Source organism: Lagopus leucura, unplaced genomic scaffold (genome assembly GCF_019238085.1).
Source record: "Lagopus leucura isolate 7727_CA_CO unplaced genomic scaffold, USGS_WTPT01 Super-Scaffold_73, whole genome shotgun sequence".
Taxonomy (NCBI): Eukaryota; Metazoa; Chordata; class Aves; order Galliformes; family Phasianidae; genus Lagopus; species Lagopus leucura.
The window spans coordinates 78,505,384-78,528,715 of NW_024962252.1; the positions used below are offsets into that span (position 1 = coordinate 78,505,384).

At 35.8% G+C, this 23,332-nt stretch overlaps 1 protein-coding gene across 2 annotated transcripts in view; it reads left to right on the top strand.

Moving 5' to 3' along the window:
* Positions 1 to 23,332, top strand: part of THADA (THADA armadillo repeat containing) — a 153,449-nt gene that overhangs the window by 29,205 nt on the left and 100,912 nt on the right. For both annotated transcript variants that reach the window (XM_042884616.1, XM_042884624.1), the window contains exons 23-26: positions 2,359 to 2,491; positions 5,124 to 5,237; positions 6,334 to 6,456; positions 7,136 to 7,227. In XM_042884616.1, the coding sequence (XP_042740550.1) occupies positions 2,359 to 2,491; positions 5,124 to 5,237; positions 6,334 to 6,456; positions 7,136 to 7,227 (462 nt within the window). The remainder of the gene's footprint in view (positions 1 to 2,358; positions 2,492 to 5,123; positions 5,238 to 6,333; positions 6,457 to 7,135; positions 7,228 to 23,332) is intronic.

Sequence of the window (23,332 nt, forward strand, 5' to 3'; positions counted from 1 at the left end):
TTTTTATGTTGTAAAGCTTCACTATTGTTCAAATTTCAGGCCACCTGCTTCTTGAGTCAATATTCTTCTTGCCAGACCATGAGGATATAGCTGCCAAATTCAAGGGAGTAGTCTCCTCCATTGCAAAGTCAATAGTCTCCAATTTTTTTACCTTTAAAATAATAACACTTTTGCATTAAAATAAAAAATATGTATTTTTTAGATTTGGACTTTTGTGGGTTACTGAACAAGGTAGGATTACTTGTGGTGAGATCAAAGCAATACAGTTGAAGGGAGTCTGAAGTTTATTGGATTTCTGTGTGCTTTTTTCCCTTTATGCTACAACTGAAAGGGGAAAAGCCCCTCAGTTTACTTAGCTGTAAAATATTCAGTATGCTACGTAGTGACTTTTAAATATTTCCATTATACTTTATTCTTCTGCAGCACAGCAGATGTGAATATGTATCATGGGGTGTTTGTTTTAATACTAAGATAACATACTGAAGAGAGTGCTGTTCTTTGCATGACTAAACTAACACTGAAACTCTGCTTAACTTGGGAGGTAGGACCAGCCGCAGTGGTTGGAAGCAGTAGGTTTTGTGGAAAGCGATGACTTGAATGAAAAGAACTGTAAAGTACAGTTTAGCTGCAGAGACCTGTGGAGAAGCTTACTAGAAGTTTTGTTTGGTCTTAATCCTAGAGCTGCATCCTGTTTGTGTATCCAAAAGCTGGGGAAAGAGCATGAGCTTATAGTAGCCAGGGGGAGCTAATTGTAAGCAGTAAAGTAAAAGAAAAATGGTCATTAGTTGTACAGGTGAAGACATTCATTTCATTGCTTCTGTCACAGGCTTGGGAAAGCAAGAAACCATTTTATGGTTTTGTACTGCATGACGTGACCCATGTTGAACCATGATATTTCTCTTACTTTCAGGACTAATATTTCACATGCTGGCAAATGTATTAAAGAGATGCTGTTGTTAGAAAATGGAGAGAAGGCCAGTCAGCAGTGTAAGAAACGCGTGAAGAAAATCTTAAGGAAATTACCAAACAGCAGAAACCTGCTGTGGCTTCTGCTGAGATATCTGGCACTGTCTGTGACCTGTTTTCAGCATTATTAGTGTTGTGTTTCTTTTGTAAAAGAAGGGAAGGAAAGTTTCACTGTGGATGAAAACCTCGTTTTTACCATCCTGTATCAAGTTTTTAGCCTACCTAAATTTTTGTGTTGAGGGAAGAAAGGTGTAATAAGATATGAGTAAAGAAGGAGGTAGAAGATTGGAAGATCTAGATCTTACACTAAATTTTGGTTTTTACATTAGTACCTGCTGCATTCTAAGCTTTACTTTCCATTTTTTTTAAACACATATAAAACTTGATTGTGACCTTACTGTAAGTTCGTTCTGCTTGATTGTGAGTTTAATTACTGATTATATTTTTAGGCAAGTCCTACGTGGTTGAAATAATTGCAGTTGTATTGCCCTCAGTGATTAATTCTTATTATCTGTTCTGAATCATGTGGCAGAGTAGTGTGATAATTTTTTAATAGCAGTGTCCCATTAATTTATGTAACTATGAATGATCCTTTTGGAACATTGAAGTAAGATTAATGAGCTCATCTTTCATGCTGAATGTATTACATGTCATTAAATTGGGCAGAACCAGGAACTGAGATAGACTTGAGTTTTCCTTGTCCTTGGAAGTCCTCTGCTTTCAGGCAGTGTGCAGTTTTGTAACTGCAGAAGAGAAGTATTTCATGACAGGAATGTAATTCAGGTGCTTTACAAAATGTTTGTCTGACTTAGTATTTTAAACAGAACAGTGTGTTTTGTTTTCTATTCCTTTTACGGCTTGGAAAGTTGCAAGTGTATTTGTGTAATACGTACTTACTGTGAGGGGTTTCAGTCTTACTTGTGTGGTTGTAAAAGCAATATATACTAGTATATACAAGTATATACTAGTTAGTGTAAGGGTCACAAATGAGAGAGTAAAGTACAAAATGTTGAAGTTTCCTCTTCTTACATTCTACACATCATTCAGATGTGTATGTGTCATTTTCTTCTCTAATAAGATAATAGGTCTTGGCAGAAGAGGAAAGTTGAAATGGTGAATGAGTCCTTGCTGAGTCCTTGAAATATCTGGCTGAGTTCAGTGAAATATTTTTTTCTAGTTTCACTTAGCAAGAAAGGTTAATATAATTTGTACTAGCACTGGAAAAATGCAGAATTCCATGTTATGTTTGTCTCATTTCTTAAAAATTCGGAGTGTATCCTTGAAAATGTTCAAATATGTTAGGAACTAGGCCTTAAGGTCACTAATTGCATTCTTTCACTCTGCCCTAGTTTCTTATTTGTTTGTTTTATGTGTTTTGTTTGTTTCACGTAGATGCAACAGTGAGAGTCTGCACAAGATGCCGGAGCAGTGGCTTAGCTGTGTTTTAGAAGAAATCAAATCTTGTGATCCTTCATCTACATTATGTGCAACCAGACGTAGTGCAGGAATTCCATTTTACATACAGGTATTAAGTAATATTATACCTGTTTTTATTTCATATTATTTTAAAGGTCCTTTCCAGTGAATGCTTTTTTTTTTTTTTTTTTTTTTTTTTTTTTTTTTGCGGGCTTTGGTGGTAGCCTTTATACAACCAAGAAGCCAAATGTAATTAAACCATGTTTGATGCTATTTAGCTTTGCAATTCTGTGTACTCTTGAGACAGCACAGATTTTTGGCTTGATGTTGATTCGGATAGCATTTCCAAAGACTGTGCTGTTGGTTCACTGTATCCACTGTATTACTCCCTGTAAATTCATAAATTAATTCTCAGATTAAGTGAAGCTTTGTTACCATGTAGGTTTGTCCTTCTTTCATATGCAGTGGAAGGATGATTAAAATAAGAATAAACTATCACAGAATTGTGAAATGGTGGCCTGGTATGTACTATAGAAAACTAGGGAAGTCCTCTTAACTGTGGTGAAGTAATGTCAGTTAGCACCAGTTGGTGCGATGCTGAAGTCTCAACACTTAACTGTTTCCATTCCCTTATTTCCTTAAAGCAGACGTGATGGTTTTCTTCTATATTAATCTTCATGATTTTACTTTTCAGACAGTTTTCTAAGATAGAGGTCCAAGATAACTGTGTGATTTGTAACTTGCTCCGTTCACCAGAGCATGGTCTCAGGCTTGTTCCAAGAATGTGAGGAACTGTTGGGAGCAAACTGTCACTGCCAGAGTAATCCATCTTGCTTGTTTTCCACTCGGAGTTCACCCTGAGAAAGTTGAGGCAGCCTGCTTCTGTCTGACCTCTCTTCTGTCAGTCACAGCCTACTCGTGGCTTTGCTAGTTGTACGTACATTGCATAGATGAGGTCTGAAGTAGGGCATTGGTTTTAGAAGTGTGTTGCCTTCTAAAGTTCAGCGTTGAAAGATCTTTCCCTTTTATATCTGTAAGTTGTCTGCAAAATAAATTTGGTGACCTCATGTTTGCTGTTTTTTTCATTTCACACCACGGAGTTTTAATCCAGTGGGCAGTAGCAAGTTGAGAGAACATGTGAATGAGAAACCTATTTGAATCAATTTTTTTATGCAAAAAGTAATGCTGTGTGTAATGTAAGGACTAGGTGGATGCAGCAGCATCCCACTGCAGAAAACATTTGCCTAGTCTGCAATTGGCCTACATTGCCAAGCCCATATGGCAGAGCTTATTTGGATAAACAGATCAGATGCTTCTGCTTTGACAGCTCTGGAAAAGTACAAAGTTAATCTAGTCAATTAATGAGAAGGTTTGAAATTAACATTAGGATTAATCTGAAAAAAAATCCATTTTTGAACAAAAATTTTATTGTAAAGAAAGCTGGTGGTGTTCTTTGGTGGTAGTTCTGAATGTTCCTGTAGTACTCAGTAAAAGGAATTAAGCCTTAAATAAACTTATGTGTTTAGGTAATAAAAACATAAAAAATAATGCATATTCTCACAGTACTGTAATAAGGTTATTTTATTAATGCATAAAATCAAGATTCACTGTGGTCTCTTTGCCATCTGCTTCCTGTGACATTTATTCTTGTTTTGGTTGAACACATCTATTTTAATAATATGTAATTTTTAAGCTTATGAACATTTTAAATAACCTATTTAAAATAGCACAAAGGTGCAGCTCCAATTAAGGGGTGAGGAAATGGTGGGAAAATGCTAGTTACAGCTTAACCTCAGTGTCCTCAGGTTATGGAATCTTGGTGTTCAGTTCATTCTCATCTGCTTTATATTTTATGAGTACTATTTTTTTTTCCTTGCCTTTATGTTTCTTCCATTATTAAAGGTGCTGACAAAGTGACAGTGACAACTTCTGGGTATATGCCTCACCTCTGTACTTCATTTGGTTTGAAGTTCTTCCATTAGGTTCTTTTTATGCAATGTAATGAACTGTTAAATATCTTGTTTGAATTGATGGTCAACAGACTCTGGGCCCCAAAACACGAATGGATAATCATTTTTATTAGAAATAAGTGAGTTATGGTTATCCATTTGTGCTAAGTCAGACAAATTCAACACAAGCTGCTAGGTTGGAAAAAGAGACTGTTTTAATCCCAGTCCTGAACTGGAAGGCTAAATTAGAGTATATTCTTCCCTGCTGGATGTGTTGACACCTGCTTAACTGCTGCTATTTGGAGATGGTTGTATCTATTTTCTCCTTTTTAAAATGTGCTGGTTTTTTGTTGTTGTGTTTTTTTTGTTTGTTTGTTTGTTTATCCCTTGGCCAGGCCATTTCTCCATGATTACGTTTGTTATTAAACCATAAAATTTTTCAAATTTTTCAAAACAGTAAATATGAGCATGTATAGTATAGCAGATACTTTTGCCATACTGGATCCTCTGATTCTGTGTGTAAACTTAAGTTTTCATCTGTGACACATGAAGAAACTTTTAGAGTCAAAGCTGTACTGCAGAAGTGGTTTTCTTACTGAAACAGTGACTGCTAAGGAGGCTATGAACGAAGTAAGACAGTTAAAAGTGAAAATTGCTTTTCCAAATTTATATTTAGTCCTTCTGTGTGATCAGAAGTTGGGATGTGATATGGTGAATATAAAACCTGAAGCTGAGCTAGTAGTAAGCAAAAACGACTAGAAATACCAGACTTCTTCTTTAACTTTTCTGTAGGCTTTGTTAGCTTCAGAGCCAAAGAAGGGCAAAACGGATCTGCTGAAAATGACAATCAAAGAACTGATGTCCTTGGCATCACCTTTGAGTGAACCTGCAAGTGTAATTCCACAGGTAAAGTGCGGTGTCGTGTCGGAAGGCAAATGTCAAAACAGTGTTTGCATTACTTCAAACAGTTAAGGAAACAATGTGTTAATGATAGTTGAGCTTTAGTGTCTGTGGCTAGATTTTACAACCTTCTGACGTACAGATGTTATGGAGCCTCTGGAATTTACAAATGCAAGAGATACTGAGCAGTGGATTGAACATAATTTCATAATTTTTTTCTAGTGCAAGTGTAGTGATGCTCCTTTTGAATTTATATGATCGTTTACTTCCTGTAGTATATTTGTGAACAAGTAGATGAGTAAACTTTTACAAGGAAATAAGCTTTTCTTTTTACATTTAGAGTAAATAAGTGAGTTGCATAAACCATATTGTATGCAGTAAAATACTATATTAAAAATGATTTTAAACAGAATTAGTAACTTCTGAAACTTAAATATATTCATTTAGAATGCATAAAAATTGTGAAGTCAAGATCTTTATCTTCAAAGGCAGTTGTCAAATCCTTAAATGTATGATCAACAGACTATGTCTTGCATTTAAAATGCAAAGATTAACAATGTTCTAATGCCTCTGCTGGCATAAGTTTATGTATCTTTGTCAAAGTCTGTGAAGCTACACAGATTGCCACCTTCCCCAGTGTAAAGAAATATCTCAAAATGCTCCATATGGTGATGCAAGCCTGGCTGTCAGTTTTAGCTTAATGTTGTCCTCCTGTGAGTTGTGGTTTATTTTTTCTCACAGTATCTACTGAATGTCAAGAATATTGGACAAGATGATTCTTGTCTTTGAAAGTTATTTTTGCAGCCAGGATAAGCTAAGAAGAAAATGCTGGCCTTCTGTCATAACTCCTGGACTGTATTTATTAGACAAATATATTTTTAAACCATAGATGTTTTTATCAGTGTTTCCTTCTGTAGCGTTTTAATCTATTATTTCAACAGCAGCGTTCTTACATTTGGTATGGAAATGAAATGCTGTAAATCGGCACACTGGTTGTTTTTGTTTCATGTTTGCTGTGTTCATTGGGGTAATTAACACATTTGATTTGAGAAGTTTTTTGTTGGATTTATATTGTTTTCCTTTATTTCTCTTACCTCCACAGGTTCATGCTTTAAATATCCTACGGGCACTGTTCAGAGATGCACGTTTAGGTGAAAACGTTATGCCTTATGTTGCAGATGGAATACAAGCAGCAATTCTAGGTTTCACATCACCTATCTGGGCAGTAAGTTAGCTCTTAATTTTGCTTCTCAAATGTGACAGTATAGGTAGTGATACGTTTCCAGGAAGCTTTGGTACCACTTGTTACCAAGTACCGCAATTGCTAGAATGTTACATGATGAAGTATTTTAAGGTTTGATGAATAATATTACAGACCTGCAAAGAAGATGTAGTTCTGCTCTGTTTTGGGTTTCATTTTATTTTTTTATTTCAATGTGAAGTGCTGATATTCACAAAAAGTAGGGACAAAGGTTATCTTAGATGTAATAATATACCTGGCTGTTGTATTTTAAGTCAGCATGTTTAGCTAGTAAGAAGTCTATTTTCATTCATTCTTGCTGTTATTTTGATTTTTAATAAGAGATTCTGAGATAGCTGAACATTTTGCAATCTGCCATGAGAATAAGGGAGGGGAATCCTTTTATCCAATAAAAACCTTGGTGCAACCCCTTTGTTAAAGATATACATGTCCAAAATCTGATTTCCTGGTAGTGCCATTTTGATAAAGAGGAAAGTTGTTATTAAATACTTGTTCCTATTTGTTGACCTCTGAACAGTAGGCATGTAGTGTCCTTCATTCAGCTGGCTTTTTTTTCAACTGTACATTGGTGATTGTATTAAAAAAATACTTGTACAATTCAAAGGTTTTTTTTTTTTTTAATTTTGTGTTCTTTTTGTCTTAGGTAAGAAATTCATCTACGCTTCTTTTTAGTGCTCTGATTACAAGGATTTTTGGAGTTAAAAGAGGGAAAGATGAAAATTCCAAAAAAAATAGGTAAGCTTCACTTGCTACCAATATTAAGTTTGCAGAACGTGATCTTAGCCAAAAACAATTCAAAAATGTTGCTTGCTTTATGGATGTATTTGCATCATGATGTTAAAAAAAAAAAATCTAGGTTTGCTTAAACTGTACTGCCAAGAAATAAACTCTTAGGCCAAAAATACCTGCTATTGAGTGCTGAGAGTTAATTTGCACTCACATGTGATTTTGCTAGGAGGGAATGTTGCTCAGGTGTGAGTTCCTGTGGCTCTTCCAAGTGTGCAGTGTCTTGAGGTCAAAAATAGGGCCTCTGGTTCTTGACAGCAGAAAGAGAGAGATTAAGGGAACAATGGTCACTTGTGCCTTCCCTTATCTGTAAAGTAGGCCTGGACTTAACCTCACTAATTTGAGATTTTTACCTTTAGACACTTTACACTAGAACACTCTGTCCCTCCTTTATGTCTTTTTCCTCATAAGGTCCAAAAATGAGAGCTTGCAAAGCTGCTGGTTTTCCAGGGCATTCCCTGTATTCCCATACTGTTGGCCTCCAGATCCTCCACTGTGTCTTATGTAAACTCAATTCTCCTCTTACTCTAAAACTCCCCAGTGGCTACATTTCTATTTCTCTTAGCAACTGTTAGTCCACAAGCAAAAAGTCAGAACCTGCTTTTGTAAGTGGGTGTTTTCCCACTCCCATGTTTTCTTTGGCCTTCAATGCCCCTCTACAGCTTCTGCCACAAATGAAGCATGTCCATACTCTGTAGTTAAGGCTCCTGCTCTGGGAGGAATGCAGAAATAACCACAGACAATCAACTCATTTAAAAATACTCTTGGATAAGTCTGTGGGGCCATGGAGTGGTCACACTATGGTTATTATGGTAACCGTTTCAGAAATGCCTAATGGATTTTCAAATAATGGGCAAGATATGAGATTTCTGAGAGGAGAGAAATGTTATGAATTACCTTTGAAGTTTTCCATTCATTTCTATTCATTATACAGTGATCTATATAGCTAATGTAATTATCATGCCCATTATGAGAAACTAAACGTGCTGGGATGATAGCAATCTTTGTGGTGGTGCTATTTTAGCTCTTTGAAATTCTTACCTAATGAATTCCAGGTGTATGAATGTGAGGAAGAAATATGGCTGTGACACTGCAAGGAGATTTCCCTTGTAAGAGAACTCTGTCCCAAAAGTGATATGAAATGTCATCCGTGATACTGCCTGAAATAAACTCCACTTTGTCTTATGCTCAAATCTCTTCTCACTTAAATCAGGAATTCTGTCCCATGCCTCCTGAAAATCAAGTAGAGTAACAACAAATGTTTCTCACTTCTTGCCTTTTCACTTCATTCCTGTAACAAAACATGATTTTTTAAAAATTTCTGTACTGAGCACTCACTAACAGTTATATGAACTTCAACTTTTATAAATTTGTATCCTAGTGAAAAACTTAACCACTAACCTCTGCAGTGTGAGGGCAGACTGACTTTTCAAATATAGACAGTGTGGTGAGATGTGTAATCTGAGATTTCTGTTTGTGAAGTTGCAAAAGGTAATGGCGTTTGAGTTGGGGAAATACCAAAATAAATGAAAGTTAATGTCTGTATATGAAGTCATTAAAAACAATGTTGTTAGGTTTTTGGTTGGTTTTGTTTTGTTTTAAATATAACTGGCCCTGTCAGCTTGCTTCTCAGAACCTTCTTGTTTACAGTAATTTGTTTGTAATCAGCTTGAACAAAAGGTGTTAAAGCTGGACTGGTTCTTTCCCTTCCTCCTTTCATTTTTCACTTTTTCATTGAACTTTGTATGTAGTCATTTATACTGTTCCCTTATATAGTGGTCAATACCACAGAACAACGAATGGGAAAATACTTCTAAAAATGGGTCAGTGAGAGTCAAGAGGTATGAAAATAGAGGCAATCTCAGGACCTGCAACATAGTTATGACTCTTACCTTCCTCTCTTGAGGTATTAGTTTAAAAGGAAAACGGTGCAGAGATTGTTTGCTATTTTGTTTATAATGCTTCTTCCTCTTAGACCAGCCCATGGATTGAAGCTAGTGTGCGTACAGGTAAAGGTTTGTCTCTCAGTACCAGCAGGTGTCACCGCTGCTGCACAGCTGCTCAGCCACATCTCCAGGGTTCATCTGCACTTGGCCGCTTTTCTTTGGGAGCTCTAATCTTGTTTTGTTTAGTGTTTTGCCAAAACAGGATTCATATATTAAATTGATTTTTTTTTTTCACTTTATATCTGGCAGTTTACTTCAAAAGAACTATTATTTCAGCAACTTGTATCTATGAGAGTTTGTGTGAAAATCATTTGTTTGTGAGGTGCTTGCTGCGTCGCTGACAGGATATTCTGCTAACATTAAGGGGAATCTTGTCTGTGGACAGAGACTAAAGCCCTGTAGCAGCCATCAGGACCTTGTTTCCAGTTTGCCAGCCTTATTTTAGATTAAGGATTTAAATCTTTCTGTGCTGTGTCAGCAGGGAGGTAGCTTATTGATTGGCTGTTCTGTCAAAAAAAAAAAAAAGGGAAAAAAAAAAAACTGTCAGAAAAATACTGGCAATTTAATTGTAGTTCTGTGCAACATTGCTATACTTTGTTTTATAATTTTGATATTTTCTTATATTTTTTGTTTTATGTCCACTAAGAATTCACATACATCCTTCATGCAAAAGTTACAGGCCTATCCATATCTTCTACCGCCTTTAGTTTTCTGATATCATATTCCATTCCCTATTTGTGTTAATTGTGTGTTATAATTGCTGTGCAGCCAGGATGTTTATGTAGTCATAGTGTGGTGCCTGTCCATTATTTGATGGTCTGGATCAGTTCTGAAGCATTGGATTTAGTGAACTATAACCAGTGCCTGATCAGTAAGGTGATGTAGTTTGTTTTTCCAAGCATGTATGAAAGAATGGCTTCTCTTTCCATTTTCTTTTGCTTCCCTTTATCTTTCCTCTCAAAAATTTCTGGTATCGTTTTGACCATTTGTAACAGAAAACTGTGTGAAAGAGTCCCCCATCTCATTGATAGAAAGGGGATTTCTGTGTCTGCTTGCAGGAATTTAGACAGCATGTGCAGTGGTTGTCGCTACTGGAGAGCAGAGGTAGGAAAAGGCATGCTGACCTGGGCTTTCTGGTCATTGAATGGGTGCAAGGAAGGTCAGCCAGAAGAGTCTGAGGACAAAAGCAATCCTATGATAGCTTAGAGGAGATGAGTTGAAGAACCTACCAACTGTATATCGTGATTTCTGCTTAGTTGTGCTGGTTTCATGGGTAGTGGGGCAACACTGAGGGTTCATGCATGCATTTGCATCAACGGCTGTATTGGCACTGCTGGGACTGTAAAACTGGGGTAGCAAAGAAGGGGGATTTCTTAAGGAGAATTCTGTGCTGATGCCAAACTTCACTCTTAATGGTTCACTGGAAATTTGAAGGGACTGCTTTGCATCATGACACAGGAGATGCAGTCATATCCTGATTTCATTTAAATATTGATGTCTCTTTAATTTTAGCATGGGTAAAGAAATAATGAGTTGAAAAATGTGTACTTGAAAAATAGCAACTACATGCAGCTCCTACAAGTAAACGAGATTGTGTGAAGACTCTTTACAGTGATCCATGCAACTGTATGGATTGAGCATTTTCTTTCTAGTGAAAAGAATGTTAGAGACCAAGAGATTTCTTCTGGGGTCTATCTGACAAAGACTACATCAAAAAAAATTAACACACATACACACAGGCACCTGTGTCTATCATAGGTATTTCTGGTCTGTAGTCCAGTGCTAATTAAAGATGCTAGTGCTTGTTATTCAACAAGACTCTTCTTATTAAATAGCTTGTATTTCTGGCTTTATTTATTTCAAGGATGGGGGCACTATCAGAAATTGTGTCAAATTTGCTGTTTGTGATGTAAAGCTTCAGAGCTTTAGAGCAATAAAAAGGGATTGTCCTGGCTTATCTGAAAACTGAAGTTGGAATATGGATGTAGCAAAGTCCTCAGAAAGAATAACCAATGGCTTCAAAAGATGAGATGAAAAGGAAGAGCAAGGGGAGGATTTCCCTTGGCTTCTGACCTTGGTGGAGGAGGTTCCCATAAAGAAAAGCTTCAAGTCTTTGATTAAAAAGCTCTGTTGTAAGCCAGACTGAAATGGTACAACACAAACTCATGGTTTTTAAGCAAAGTAACTGATATAAATATAATTTTCATTTTTTATGAGGAAAAAGAATCTTACTTATTTAGGTTTCAATGAAGGGAAAATACGTATTCAGTAAAATACTTAGAAATCATCAATGTGCATTTTATGTTGATGAGATATTCATGCTGGTAGGAAAATGAGTATGAATACTGCTATGTTGCTGATACTGAGCTAGATATAAAGAACTGTAAGTCTCTGCTAACAGTCAGTAAATGTTGATGATTATTAATAACTTCAAGCACTTGAAAAAGGGGAAGTTATATTTCTAATTACAATAAGATGGATGAAAACTATGTAGATGTGAATAGGTTTTGAAGCTGCACTATTGGCTGTGAGGCGGTCAGTATGCAATACTGCCTTCTACTTTCTTTGTTTTTAATTGCAAGTTCAGTCTTCAGCACTTCTCAGTAAGCAGTTGCACGAAGTAGAACCAAAGTAGCTTTTAAAATCACTGCTGTTTTCTCATAAATTGACATGTACTTGTTCCTTAACATAAAGTTTCTTAAGACCAGAAACTATCCTGTTTTATGCTCTGAAGATTTAGAGGAAAACATTGAAAATTGAACATTCTATGGTAATCCTCTCTTTTCCTGCTGTTATCCCTAAATTAAATTAATCTGGTATTATTTTCCTTTTCACTAAGCCACTTCAGAATTGTAGCTTGAAGTACATAAAACATCCAGAAGTTCATGGTTCCTCTTGAATGTTCCACATCTGACAGGCTAATACTTCAGTATTTCCAGCTTCACAGCTGAAAAGTCCATCTTGTGGCAACCTTGTTAAACATTTGCTATGCATCACCCTGAGGTCTGGCAAGATTTCTGGGGTGGGTTCTTGTATACCTGCAGTGTAGTGTCCTGCAGTCATTTGTGATAAATGGGAAGAAACTTTGATGACACAAATGTGGTCAGTGTGCTGTAATGGCACTCTGGTGTTGTAAAATGAGATAACCCTTCCAAGAGTTTCATTAGAGGTGAAAGTATGACTTGATTCACAACAGTGAGCTCTGTGTGTGCCTCTTGGACTGAGTGCTGCAGAGGGAAGGGTTGGGATTGCTTTATCTTGGATCTCATTAGTGCTTCTTCCATGCAGCTAGAATATGGGATCAGTGATGGAGATGTCAAGAGATGTCTGAGCAAATTAAGTACCCCGATTCTTACTTTTCGTCCAACTCCTTCAGTGTCACACTTTGCAGCCTGTCCTCTCTTTTGCCACTTTAGTTGTTCGAGTGGGTACTTGCAAAGTAGTTATTAAGGATTTGGTGCAGAAGATTGTCTTGAGAGGGAGCTGTTTTTCCTTTTTTTTTTTTTTAAAAAAAAAAAAAAAAAAAAAAACACCACCACAAAAACCTCCCTTTTCTATCTGCCAAAAATAGGCCCATAGCTTTTTTATTTTTCATGCTCAGGCTCTTTTGTATTGACTTTGACAGATTTAGAAGACTTGATCTCAGAGCAAACATGCAAAAGTTCAGACTGAATCAGATAACCATTATGACATTTAAGACGAATAGTTCAATAACAATAGGCTTATTTAGACACAGGCTTACTGCACTGAAGTGCTTTTGTAATAGGAATGATTATTAATTGCTATTAATTTGTAAATTTAAGATAAAATTTATGAAAACGTTCAGAAACAGATACAAATTGAGAACAACCTCCAAAACAAATGTCATGTCACTGACCCTCTCCTCCTGCTCACTATTATTTCAGTTTTTCTGTTTGTTTCGCATCCCTAATCTAAAACTATCCAAAATTCCTTGTATCGGACAAAAATGAGTGTTCTCCTTGAGGTTGAAGGTACGCTTATATAACTTCTGTTTATTTGAGAAGCACGAGACATGTCTGAAATCTGAAGAACCCTTTTTACTTCAAGATTTCCCTATTAACACAAACCTGTTTCAAATCTTTACCACTCAAATACAAAGTATTGTCTACTTGCAAATGTGTATCCACGCTCACTTGAACAAAAAGAAACTTCATTGTGGACTGTCTCAAGTTAGAGCCAGTAAATAGAGAAATAAATGTAGTAAAGCAATGCGTATGAAAGTTCGTCCAAAGTGAAATATCCTAAAAATACATGTGCTGCCCTGAAGTAATTTCAAGCCATTTTAAACAGAATAGAGGCTTAATGTTTGTTTCTAACAAGTGAATGAATTGTGTTCAGTGAAACAAAAATTAATGTTTTAATTAAGACTAACTGCATGAGTAGATACTGTAGTTTTATTGTAGTGATTAAAAAAAAAAATGATTAATATGAATTGATACAATTGTTCTGTTTTGTTCTTTACATAATGTACACACCACGTATTCATGAACTTTACCACGCTTAGTGATAAGCAGCTATTCTTCACAAATTAGAAAGGTATAGTGTGGGCTGTTTGGAGGCAAAATTTACAATGCTAAGTCTGTGGCAAGAGATTAAAGATAATAGTTGCATAGTAAGTAATTGAGGAGAATTATTGGAGGCTTTCTAGAGATAACTTAATTTTATGCATTTATATGAAACACCTTTGCATACTCATGGGAATACCATACGTGTTTTTAGGAAAATAATTCTTAAATTGTTTAACATACTTAATATGTTCTCTTTTTAACTGTTTATGTATATGTATGCATGTATATCTACATTTGGTGTTAATTAATATGCTGATATAGATACCAGGTTATATATGTGATACTGGTTTTTGGTTATGTTTCTCTATTTTTATTGCCAGCTCATTATGCATTTACTTCTCTTGCTAGTACAGCAACAATAGTGCCATTAGAAAAAGCTTCTGCTTGGTGTTTTAGTAAACCGTGTTTCATAATTATTCCTCTCAGTCACACTTTTCCTGAAGTATTTGTTCTGCACAGGTGCCTTTTTCCATACCTGATTTCACAAAGGATATAATAAATAGCAAAACAAGAGGCATAAAAAAACTTGTACTTGAAAGAGATCAAAGCACACCAGACCATGCAGACCTTTGGAAATCTTGGCTAGCTCTCTTGTAAATAAAGGTGCTTCTGAAGCAGAAGGTATTTAACTACTGTATTTATATAGAGTTTGATTGATAGTTCAGTTATTAAACTCATAAAAACACAGCAACGTAAACTAGTAAGAATGTTTATTCTAGCACTTCTATCTGGAGGAAAATGAAAACCAAGATATAGTGGCATATTCTTGGTTATTTTTAAGTATTTATCTTAGGGTTCTGTAGTGTAAAAGAATGTTTTTTTTCATGTCAGTGATCTTGAACCCCAGAGCGGTAAGCAAAATAGTTTAAGTATTTTCTAGTTCTTTAACAAAAGAAATGTTAGAGTTATTGTAGGTGCATAGTGGTCACGTCTCCATTGAAGGAACAAACCCCACGTCTTTATAAAGATTCTTCTATCCACGTCACAGTGTTTTTCATAGTGTAAAAAAGAAATTGGAATTGTGTTTTGTGTTTACTAAAATGAGGCTATAGGAAATTCGGCACACTTGCTAAAAGAGGTGTTGTGCATCATGTTAGGTTTAGAAAAACAAGTACACAGTAACATTTGGCATTATTGCTGTTGGGGTTATTAGTTGATATGTTGCACCAACTTTTTAGAATGACTTTTGCCAGGCTTCACTGTGTCTCTCCATACCTCCATCCAAAATCACGTGGCCATTTTTTCTGCTGTGGGAGACCTGAAATTCTCTTAGTCGTGTGAAAAGGTTGTTTGGAAGTACCTTGTTCTGAGAAATGGTGGGATTTCAGAAGTTTAAGTCTGAGATATGTTCCCTAAAGAAAAATAATCCAAAATGCAACTCTGAAAACATGTATGTAATCTTTATTACTAAAGGACCTTTCTTGTTGCCATTATCTGTCTTTTAGGACTGGTGATGTGTCTCTGGTTGTCATTCAGAGGAAGTGCTAATCAAGAATTTTCATAATTTATATATGATTTTTGAATGGTGGCTTTTGTTTCATATTAAGCTGGTATTTAAAATAACATAGTTCACATTGTCCTGAGCATATGATAAAATTGCCATTTTGAAAAAAAAGATAAATCTCAAGAATCTTGTTGTTAGCAGGAACTATTATTTGCTGAAATTGCAGTAGGTAGATGTAACCTATCAATACAGGAAGATTAGAAGAAATCTGACTAAGGGTTAAAGTCACGCTGCTGGAATGGAAAATAACTAAATGGAATCGTAGAAATGTTGATTGGAAGGAGACCTCTTGATTCCCATTAAAAATATGATTCAGCAGCACCAAATTAGGACAGCAGTGACTTTGCTTGAGTTTAAAACTTTCAGTGGCTATGTCACTGCATTACCTGTCTAAATCCAGGATTATTTTTTTTGTTGCACAGTTTAAAACTTCTGAGCTGCTATTTGTGATTTCTGATCCGTTCTATACTATCTACAACTACTGCAGAAAACGTAGGCTGTAATCTCTGATTCTTCAAGCCAGTCATAACCTGCTGTTTGACCTTCCCTGAACCTCCTCGCTGTCAGATGGAGCAAACCTGGCTCTTTCAAATTCTCATAGGGTATATCCTCTAGGCCTTGTCCATCAGTGCAGCTGTTTGCTGGACCCTCTCCTATGTCTTCTAATCTTTTCTGCGTGTGGCAACTCAAAATTGGATGGAGGATTCCATGTGCCAAGTAGACGAGGATAATAACTTCCCTTGATCTGCTGCCACATTTGTCATAATGAATGTAGGCCAGTAAGTGGTTTGCCTTGTTTGCCATGAGGACATATCATTGGTTCATACTGAGTTTGGCATCTACTATAACCCTCAGGTTCTTTGCGGTGGAACTGTTACTGAGCCAGCTGGTTTTCAGCCTTTGCTGATCCTCAAGTTTGTTCAACTCAGGTTGAAAACTTTGTATTTCTCCTTGTAGAACTACATGAGGTTTCTGTTGGCCTAAGCCTCAAGCTTCTCCAGATCTGCCTAGACTGAACTTTTACTATTTGTTGTTTCATCTACTCCCTTTAATTCACTGTTGTCCACAGATCTGCAGAGGATGCTTTCCACTTCATCAACAAAGTTGTTAATAAAAGGTGTTTAAGCACGAAAAGGCTTCAGTTGACCCATGGAGTATTCTTCTGGTTACTAGCCAATGTTGAGCCACTGATTACTACCTTTTGGGCTGGGTAGTCCAGCCCAAATGCTCTGTTTATTCATGCTGTACATTTTCAGCTACCATGTGAGAAAGCTGGGTAATAAAGCTGAATCTGTGTAATGATTTTCAGTCCAATTTAAAATTTGCTGCCATAATACAAATATAGTTCAACTACTTTCCCTAGGAAATAAGAAGGAACAGATTCTGAAAGTAATTTTAAAATTGCTTTATCAAATGTCAAAATGTGAGTTTAATCTATTTAAATGCTCATCAGACTCATGGATTCTCTCTGCATTTACAGACAAGTATCTTTAGGTTGTTTTCAGTATCAGTTACTTTTTTTCTGGACTTGAGATTCTGAAATGTGACAAATTTAGAGTCTTTTAGTAACATACATGCTCTTTTCCCAAACGGCTGTTATGGTGCTTGCCCTGGAATTTACAGATTATCTTCTTGAGCTCACCATAATGGAGTCATCTTAGATGACTTTAAATTTAATATTCTGCTAGCACAATTCTTTTTGAGGCTTTTTTGGTTTTGATGTTTTAGAAGGTGTGAGCTGCTTGTTCAGAAACACACTGTGGACTTCAATTTTCTTTTTTAAAAAAAAAAAGTGTCTAATAGAAGCAAGATTCTAATGGTGATGGCTGAGTATCTGGAACTTCTGTAAGGAAGTTATAGAAATGTTTCCATGCTCATCTAGTGTGATGTTTTGGAATCTGCTTGCATATGGTCTTAGCATGTCTGAAGACGTGAAGGGTGAGTTTTGAGAAAAAAAATAGCTCAGTAGCAGTTAAACTGCATGCTTGAGCAAGGGATAGAATTTCCATAGGGATGAATGTGTCGCAAAACCATAGGAACACAGGACAGTTAGAATTCTCCTGGCACAATTACTGAGTTCTTTGAATAAATAAGCTTGCTATACAGTTTCTTTCATGAACTGATCAGGTCTCATCACAGAAACAGCTTGCGTTTTTCTACTATTGCTGCAGGAAGGCTCTGGGAATGCCCTCTTCCAGAGTAAAACTTATCAAGAATTTTGCAGCTTTTCTGGTTAGAAACTTAACTTGAAGCATATTCATGGTCATTTAATACTCATCTGTTCTTATGCCAGCGTTGTTCTTTATTTTAAATAATTATTTTCTCTCTTGATGCTTTCCTTGATGTATTCATGGATGTCAGTCATATATCTCTTCTGTGTTAATTTTGCCAGACAAAACAAGCTTTAAATCTCCTCTTGGAAAATTTGTTTTCTATTCCCTTGGTCACATGAGCAGCTTTTTTAAGTGTCTCACTTAGCTGGAAGTTGGCTCTGATGTATTCCATGTTATGTCCTACTTGATTGTTGCGGAGTGGCATTATTACTTCTTTGCCTATAGTGACTACATCAAGTACTGATGTGTTATGGAACCACATCTGCCCTTTTTGTTTCTGTTTTTGATGAGGGATCTGAGATACCAAGTGATACAAACTTGGATCCTTTTACTATTTCCTGATGATGAATTCTAAATCATAATACATTTTTAAATTAGTTGTCATGTATGTAGTGTTTCTGTCATTCATTTCATGTTGTCTTTGTTATTCCAGTCACCAAAGATATCTGAATTTTGTTTCTTAGTGTTTTAATCTTCTCTCTCTACTGACAATTCAGACTTTGGCTTCATCAGTGGATTTTCATCGGTGCTCTTCTAACTCTTTTACTGTGTTAAAGTATTAGCAATATTGGTCTCTATGATATGTTAGGTCCACCAATGACCAACCTAAAACATGCTCTTCTGTGTCATTTTAAGCCCTATTTCCTCTCTAACTTATCTTAAGTGCAGCATGTCAGTTGTATAGATGACAGTGTATAGATTGTATAGGTTTATCTATTAAACCAAAACTGTTGTGGACCTCATGGAAATGTTTCTTCAGATTACACTGAGAATGCTGCATGCTTTTCACAGTTTAGTGTTTTTTTGTTTTTGTTTTTTTGGAGTAGAAGGAAAGAACTGGATCTCTGCTTAGTCCTGGAGCTGCCATGTTTTTTTCCTCTAAGTAAATTCTGAATAAAGTGTTTGCAGATTTCAAACATTTCTCGTGTTGCAATTACATTCAGGAAGCTTGTGTTACTGGAACTCCTTTATTTTCCCTTTGTCCAGGGAAATGGTTACCTTTTTTTGGGTAAAGAATGGGTTAAGTTGGCACAATCTAGTTATTAACATTTTTGCACATTGCAACATTAAAATTTTTCCTATGTTTTTGTGTGTTTTTGAGGCCAGAACAAAGGTCCTTGGTTTTCTGAATTGTTCTCCGCACCGGCACTTCCAAGTAATGATAGTCTTCTGTCTTCTGTGTTTTAAAATCCAGGATAGAGATTCACCTTTGAGTGTGGTGCATTGTTTGAGGTTTTGTATTGCCTTCGGTTAGCATAATTTCTCTTTTCTGTACCTTATTACCATTAGTTGACCTACCATGAGATGCAGCTGACTGTTGTATACTTCAGCGACATTTAAGGAGCCAACAATTCATTTATCTCCTAGTGCATACGTATTATGCTTACAGTAGGTGAACAAGCTTTGGTCTTTACCATAACTTCACTATAAAAGAGAATGCTAGCCATTCTTTTATGGTATTTTATGTAGTTGAAGAAAATGTTTTCTTTTGAAGTTTATACTTCTGAATTGTGTCTTTGCTAATAGGGAAATAAACTTTACATATTTTCTTAATGAGTGATAAGGAAAGAACATGAACGGGCAGTTAAAAACTGTTTAGTTAAGCTGCACTGCATTTCATTTTTTATACTGTAATGAAGGCAAAGTTGCAAATGTGTAGAATGTAGATTATTATAAATTTGACATTTTGAATGACTGTTATATGAAATTCAGAGTGGGTTTTTAAACCTGTTGTTGTTTAGCAGTAGTTGTACATGCGGTACAGGGAGTAAATTTGATTTTGTTTCTGCATTACTGCTTCTAACACAAAGTATCATCTGAAAAATTACAGTTAATGATTCCAGTATAGTCACTGATACAGAGTGGATTTTACAGGACACCATTAAGAGAGGGCTTCTGTAATTTCATGAAAGCTATATTCTTGGCCATGGTATCTCCAAATGTGTATGCCTTCATTTTTTTTCTCATTCCAGTTTTATTTTTCCTTCATAAATATAATCACGTTTTTTCATCTGTCACAGACATGTTAGTACATTTGTCAGCTGACCTGAGACATTAGCAACATTTTCATTCAAGATGAACTCTGAAGACTCTTGATTTTGTCAGAAGAACTGTAGTCTCTAAATCTCATCTGTCCTAAAATGAAATACAAACAGATTTACTGCAAATGTTCTTCACCATGTCAGTTGCTAAAAGTGGGATACAAGGTTATAAAGCCTTTAGTTCTTCAGAAAAATAATTGAAAGAACAGGAGCAGGTAATCTCTGACACATGTCACAGTAAAATGATACATATGCCCCGATGTCAAAGCAGAATTTTAATCTGGAGTATTCTCTTAAGTGTGCAACACAGCTTGGAACAGAACGTTGTAACATCTGTGACTTTATTCTCAGATGTGATTTTTAAAATGTAGAATTGTAGTAGTTAAATAAGTCACTCTTTATGCATAAAGATGGGACAATTTAGTGGAAAGACAGTACATATATAAGCACAGATACTACTACTTGCATTATATGGCATCAAGTCACTATTCAAACAAACTACTTATAATGATCAGAGATGTTACAGTTTTCAGTAGGATTTATGAATTTAATTCTAGAATTTAGGTGACACTGAATATCTTTGTAAGCAAAACAGAGGAAATAAAAACTTGCCTGTGTGTCTTTACCTTACTCCAACCCACCCAAGGTTCTACCGTGAAAAGCAATGAAAGAGAAAAAAATCAGGTAGTGATTGAATAGAAGAGTTAAATGACAGTCAAGAATATAATAAAGGCTTCTATTAAAGGTTATTTTAGGGAAATGAAAAACTTTATGCATTTTTCCTAAGAAGTGTAATTAAATGCTGTAAATTGTACTCTTGTTCATGTTTAAAATGAACTTCAAGGGAAAGTTCTTATAGATTTGCAGTCTGCTTTCATTTGTATCTTCTGTTTTAAATTTTACTACTACAACTAGTCGATTCTTGATAATTCATCTGGTTCACTGTTATTTTCCAAATGCTGCTGTGTTAACTACATTCTGTCCTTTGTCACATCCTGTCCTTGCTTTCAGAGTACCCTTTTACCAATTTATTTGAACTCTGTATTCTCTGAAATACTGTCGTCCTGACCTTTTCCTCCTGAATAGACTCTGGAGGAGAGAAAGGTGGGAAAGACTTTGTTTGGCTCAGGGCTATGTAGGGGTATTAAAAGTGCAACTTGATTTTCTGCAGTCTGTTAGAGAAGGTGCTTCAAAACTGTTTTTGAGGCACATCTCTTCAGGTGGGAAACTTAAGAGAAAATAGGAAAGAAACTCATGTACATCTCCCTTTCTGCATAAACTCTCTCCATCAGTCTTGTTTTTCTGAAAAGTACAAATTGTGCCTGCTTCTCTAGCAATCAAAATTGAGCATGTTGTGAAGGTCTTATACTCCGAATTGTCATCTGCCTTCTCTGCAGAGTTATTCATGTATAAACAAGTGTTAATATTGTTAACAGGAGTATCTGAGATTAATTACATCTTATTTCCTACTCATCTGTTGAAATATTTTGCATATGTGGTTTTACAAATGATTTTTACAAATCATTTTAGAATGCAAGTCCTTCCATGATTTACTCTCAATTTTTTTTTTTTTTTACATTAGCCATATACTTTAACCATATACTTAGATGACATTTTACATTGAGGTGAGAGGATTTATTGTAAGCATCATCAGCCCACTGATAATCTTTATCTTTCATTACACTGCTTCCTATTTCAGTAAGTAACCTTTCACCAATGTATTGCTTAGATATCTGTAATCCCATTTGAAATTTTAAATTGTGAAATTGTACTACTTTTGGGAAGTACTAGCAGGAAACAGAACAGACTACTGTTAGAGAGCCTGTGGTACTGAGAAAGATGAACTCTGATGCAATATGAAATGATTTCAGCTGGAAATGAGAAAAATATTAGTGTCTTAAGGTTCTTTCCAATTCCTTCTCTAGTTTTAGGGTGGGTAGCTGTCAAATCCTGTGATCTGCAAGATGTTGATTTTAAGGATTTAATTATGGTAGCCACGTTGCCAAAAGTCTATTTGAACGGTTTGTGACTAATGGAAACAATGAATAGTTATCTATATTTTTAGTTTAAAATCTATAATTCTTTGTCATATATAATTTAGAAAAGGAGGCCAAAGTTTGTTCCATGAGAACTGATAACTGTTATTTTGTGTCAGTTTTCCAGCCCCTGTTTTGTTGGTATATTCCTTTATAAATGGGTGTATCAAGTATTTTCCTTCCTTTAAGGACATGGATAACTTACTATTTATGAAACATAACTCATATGAATCTCTTTATGAAGTGTTGGAGTTCATTTTTCAAAGCAGCGTATTTTTTTCATGAAATAGAAAATAGGTGGCTCAAGTTTCTGGTCATTTTTGAGAAATCTGAGTCGTTGCCCTTTTTATTGTGGTTCCAGTCTCAGTTGCTGTACACAACTACTTGTGTGTGCCTAATGCATACACACTGCCAGGAACAACAGGCATGATCCGTAATCAAAAATGAGACAGCTAAATGCCTCTGTGTTTTACTCACTCTTATTATTGCTTTCTGGTTCTTCTCTAGTTATGTGTCTTCCTGCCTTGACATCCCCAAGTGGATTCACATGTAAATCAGTGCTCTATATTTTTTAGAACACGTTTTCATTTGACAGCATTTCTGTTAACATACAGTGTTTCTTGTTTTCCCTCTGAGCTGGAGGCCATTTCTAACAATCACTGGACACCCAGTCTGCTCGTAGTGCCTTTGGGCATCTTTTTTTGCAGACATCTGGTGACAAATGGTTTTGATTAGACTGCCTCCTCCCATCATGTAACCTGTGCAACTGTTAACCAAGGGAGAGGTTATGTAAGTTACCCCGTTTGATAACTGCTCTTTTCCTATCAAAAAGATGTATGAAATCACACTATTTACAAATAATTTTAGCGCTATATTTCTAAGAATATTCAGTTCCATTATGTAATATAAATTCAAATTTGGCTACTGAATTTGATGATATTGAAAGTGGATGTGTTCAAGAATAATTGCTGCACGAGGTGCTCCTTACATGTAGTCCTCTTTTCAACCTCTAAGCAGTAGCCAATACATTTCAGAACGGTTAATCCCTATTATGCTTTTTTCTGACACTCTGTGATGCAAGAGGTGAAGATGCTAAGGATTTTCAGTTTGGTTCAAATCGATACTTCCTTTTAGTACAGAATTTTTAATATGTTATGTCTTAGTGTAAGATGTGTATATGTATGCCATGCGCTGTTTGACTTGATGTGTGTGCCTAGCTCTCGTTTTGTGCTGACATTTTTGTCTTCAGCTGCCTACATAATGTGCTTGTAAAAAACTTGAAGTTGTTTTGAAAAGCTGTTAAATGACTTGGAAAACTCTGAAGTTTTGAAATCCGACTACAGGATGTTAGAATTTGATGACTGGCAGACGTGTTGAGGTTGTGTGATTAAGAAAAATTACATGTGTTTATTTCTGCTTAAACAACCAGTGATCAGAATCCTTGGTCATGCCTTTATTAGAAGCCTTTCAGTGCATTGCTCTTGCATGTAATTCTTAGAGAAAGCTTCCTGTACATACCTCTTTGTTTGAACGTTTGTTTCCATCTACTAATTTGCTTTTGCTGTGTTTATTTTGTGGCCTATGGTGCAGGCATGCTTTGTTGG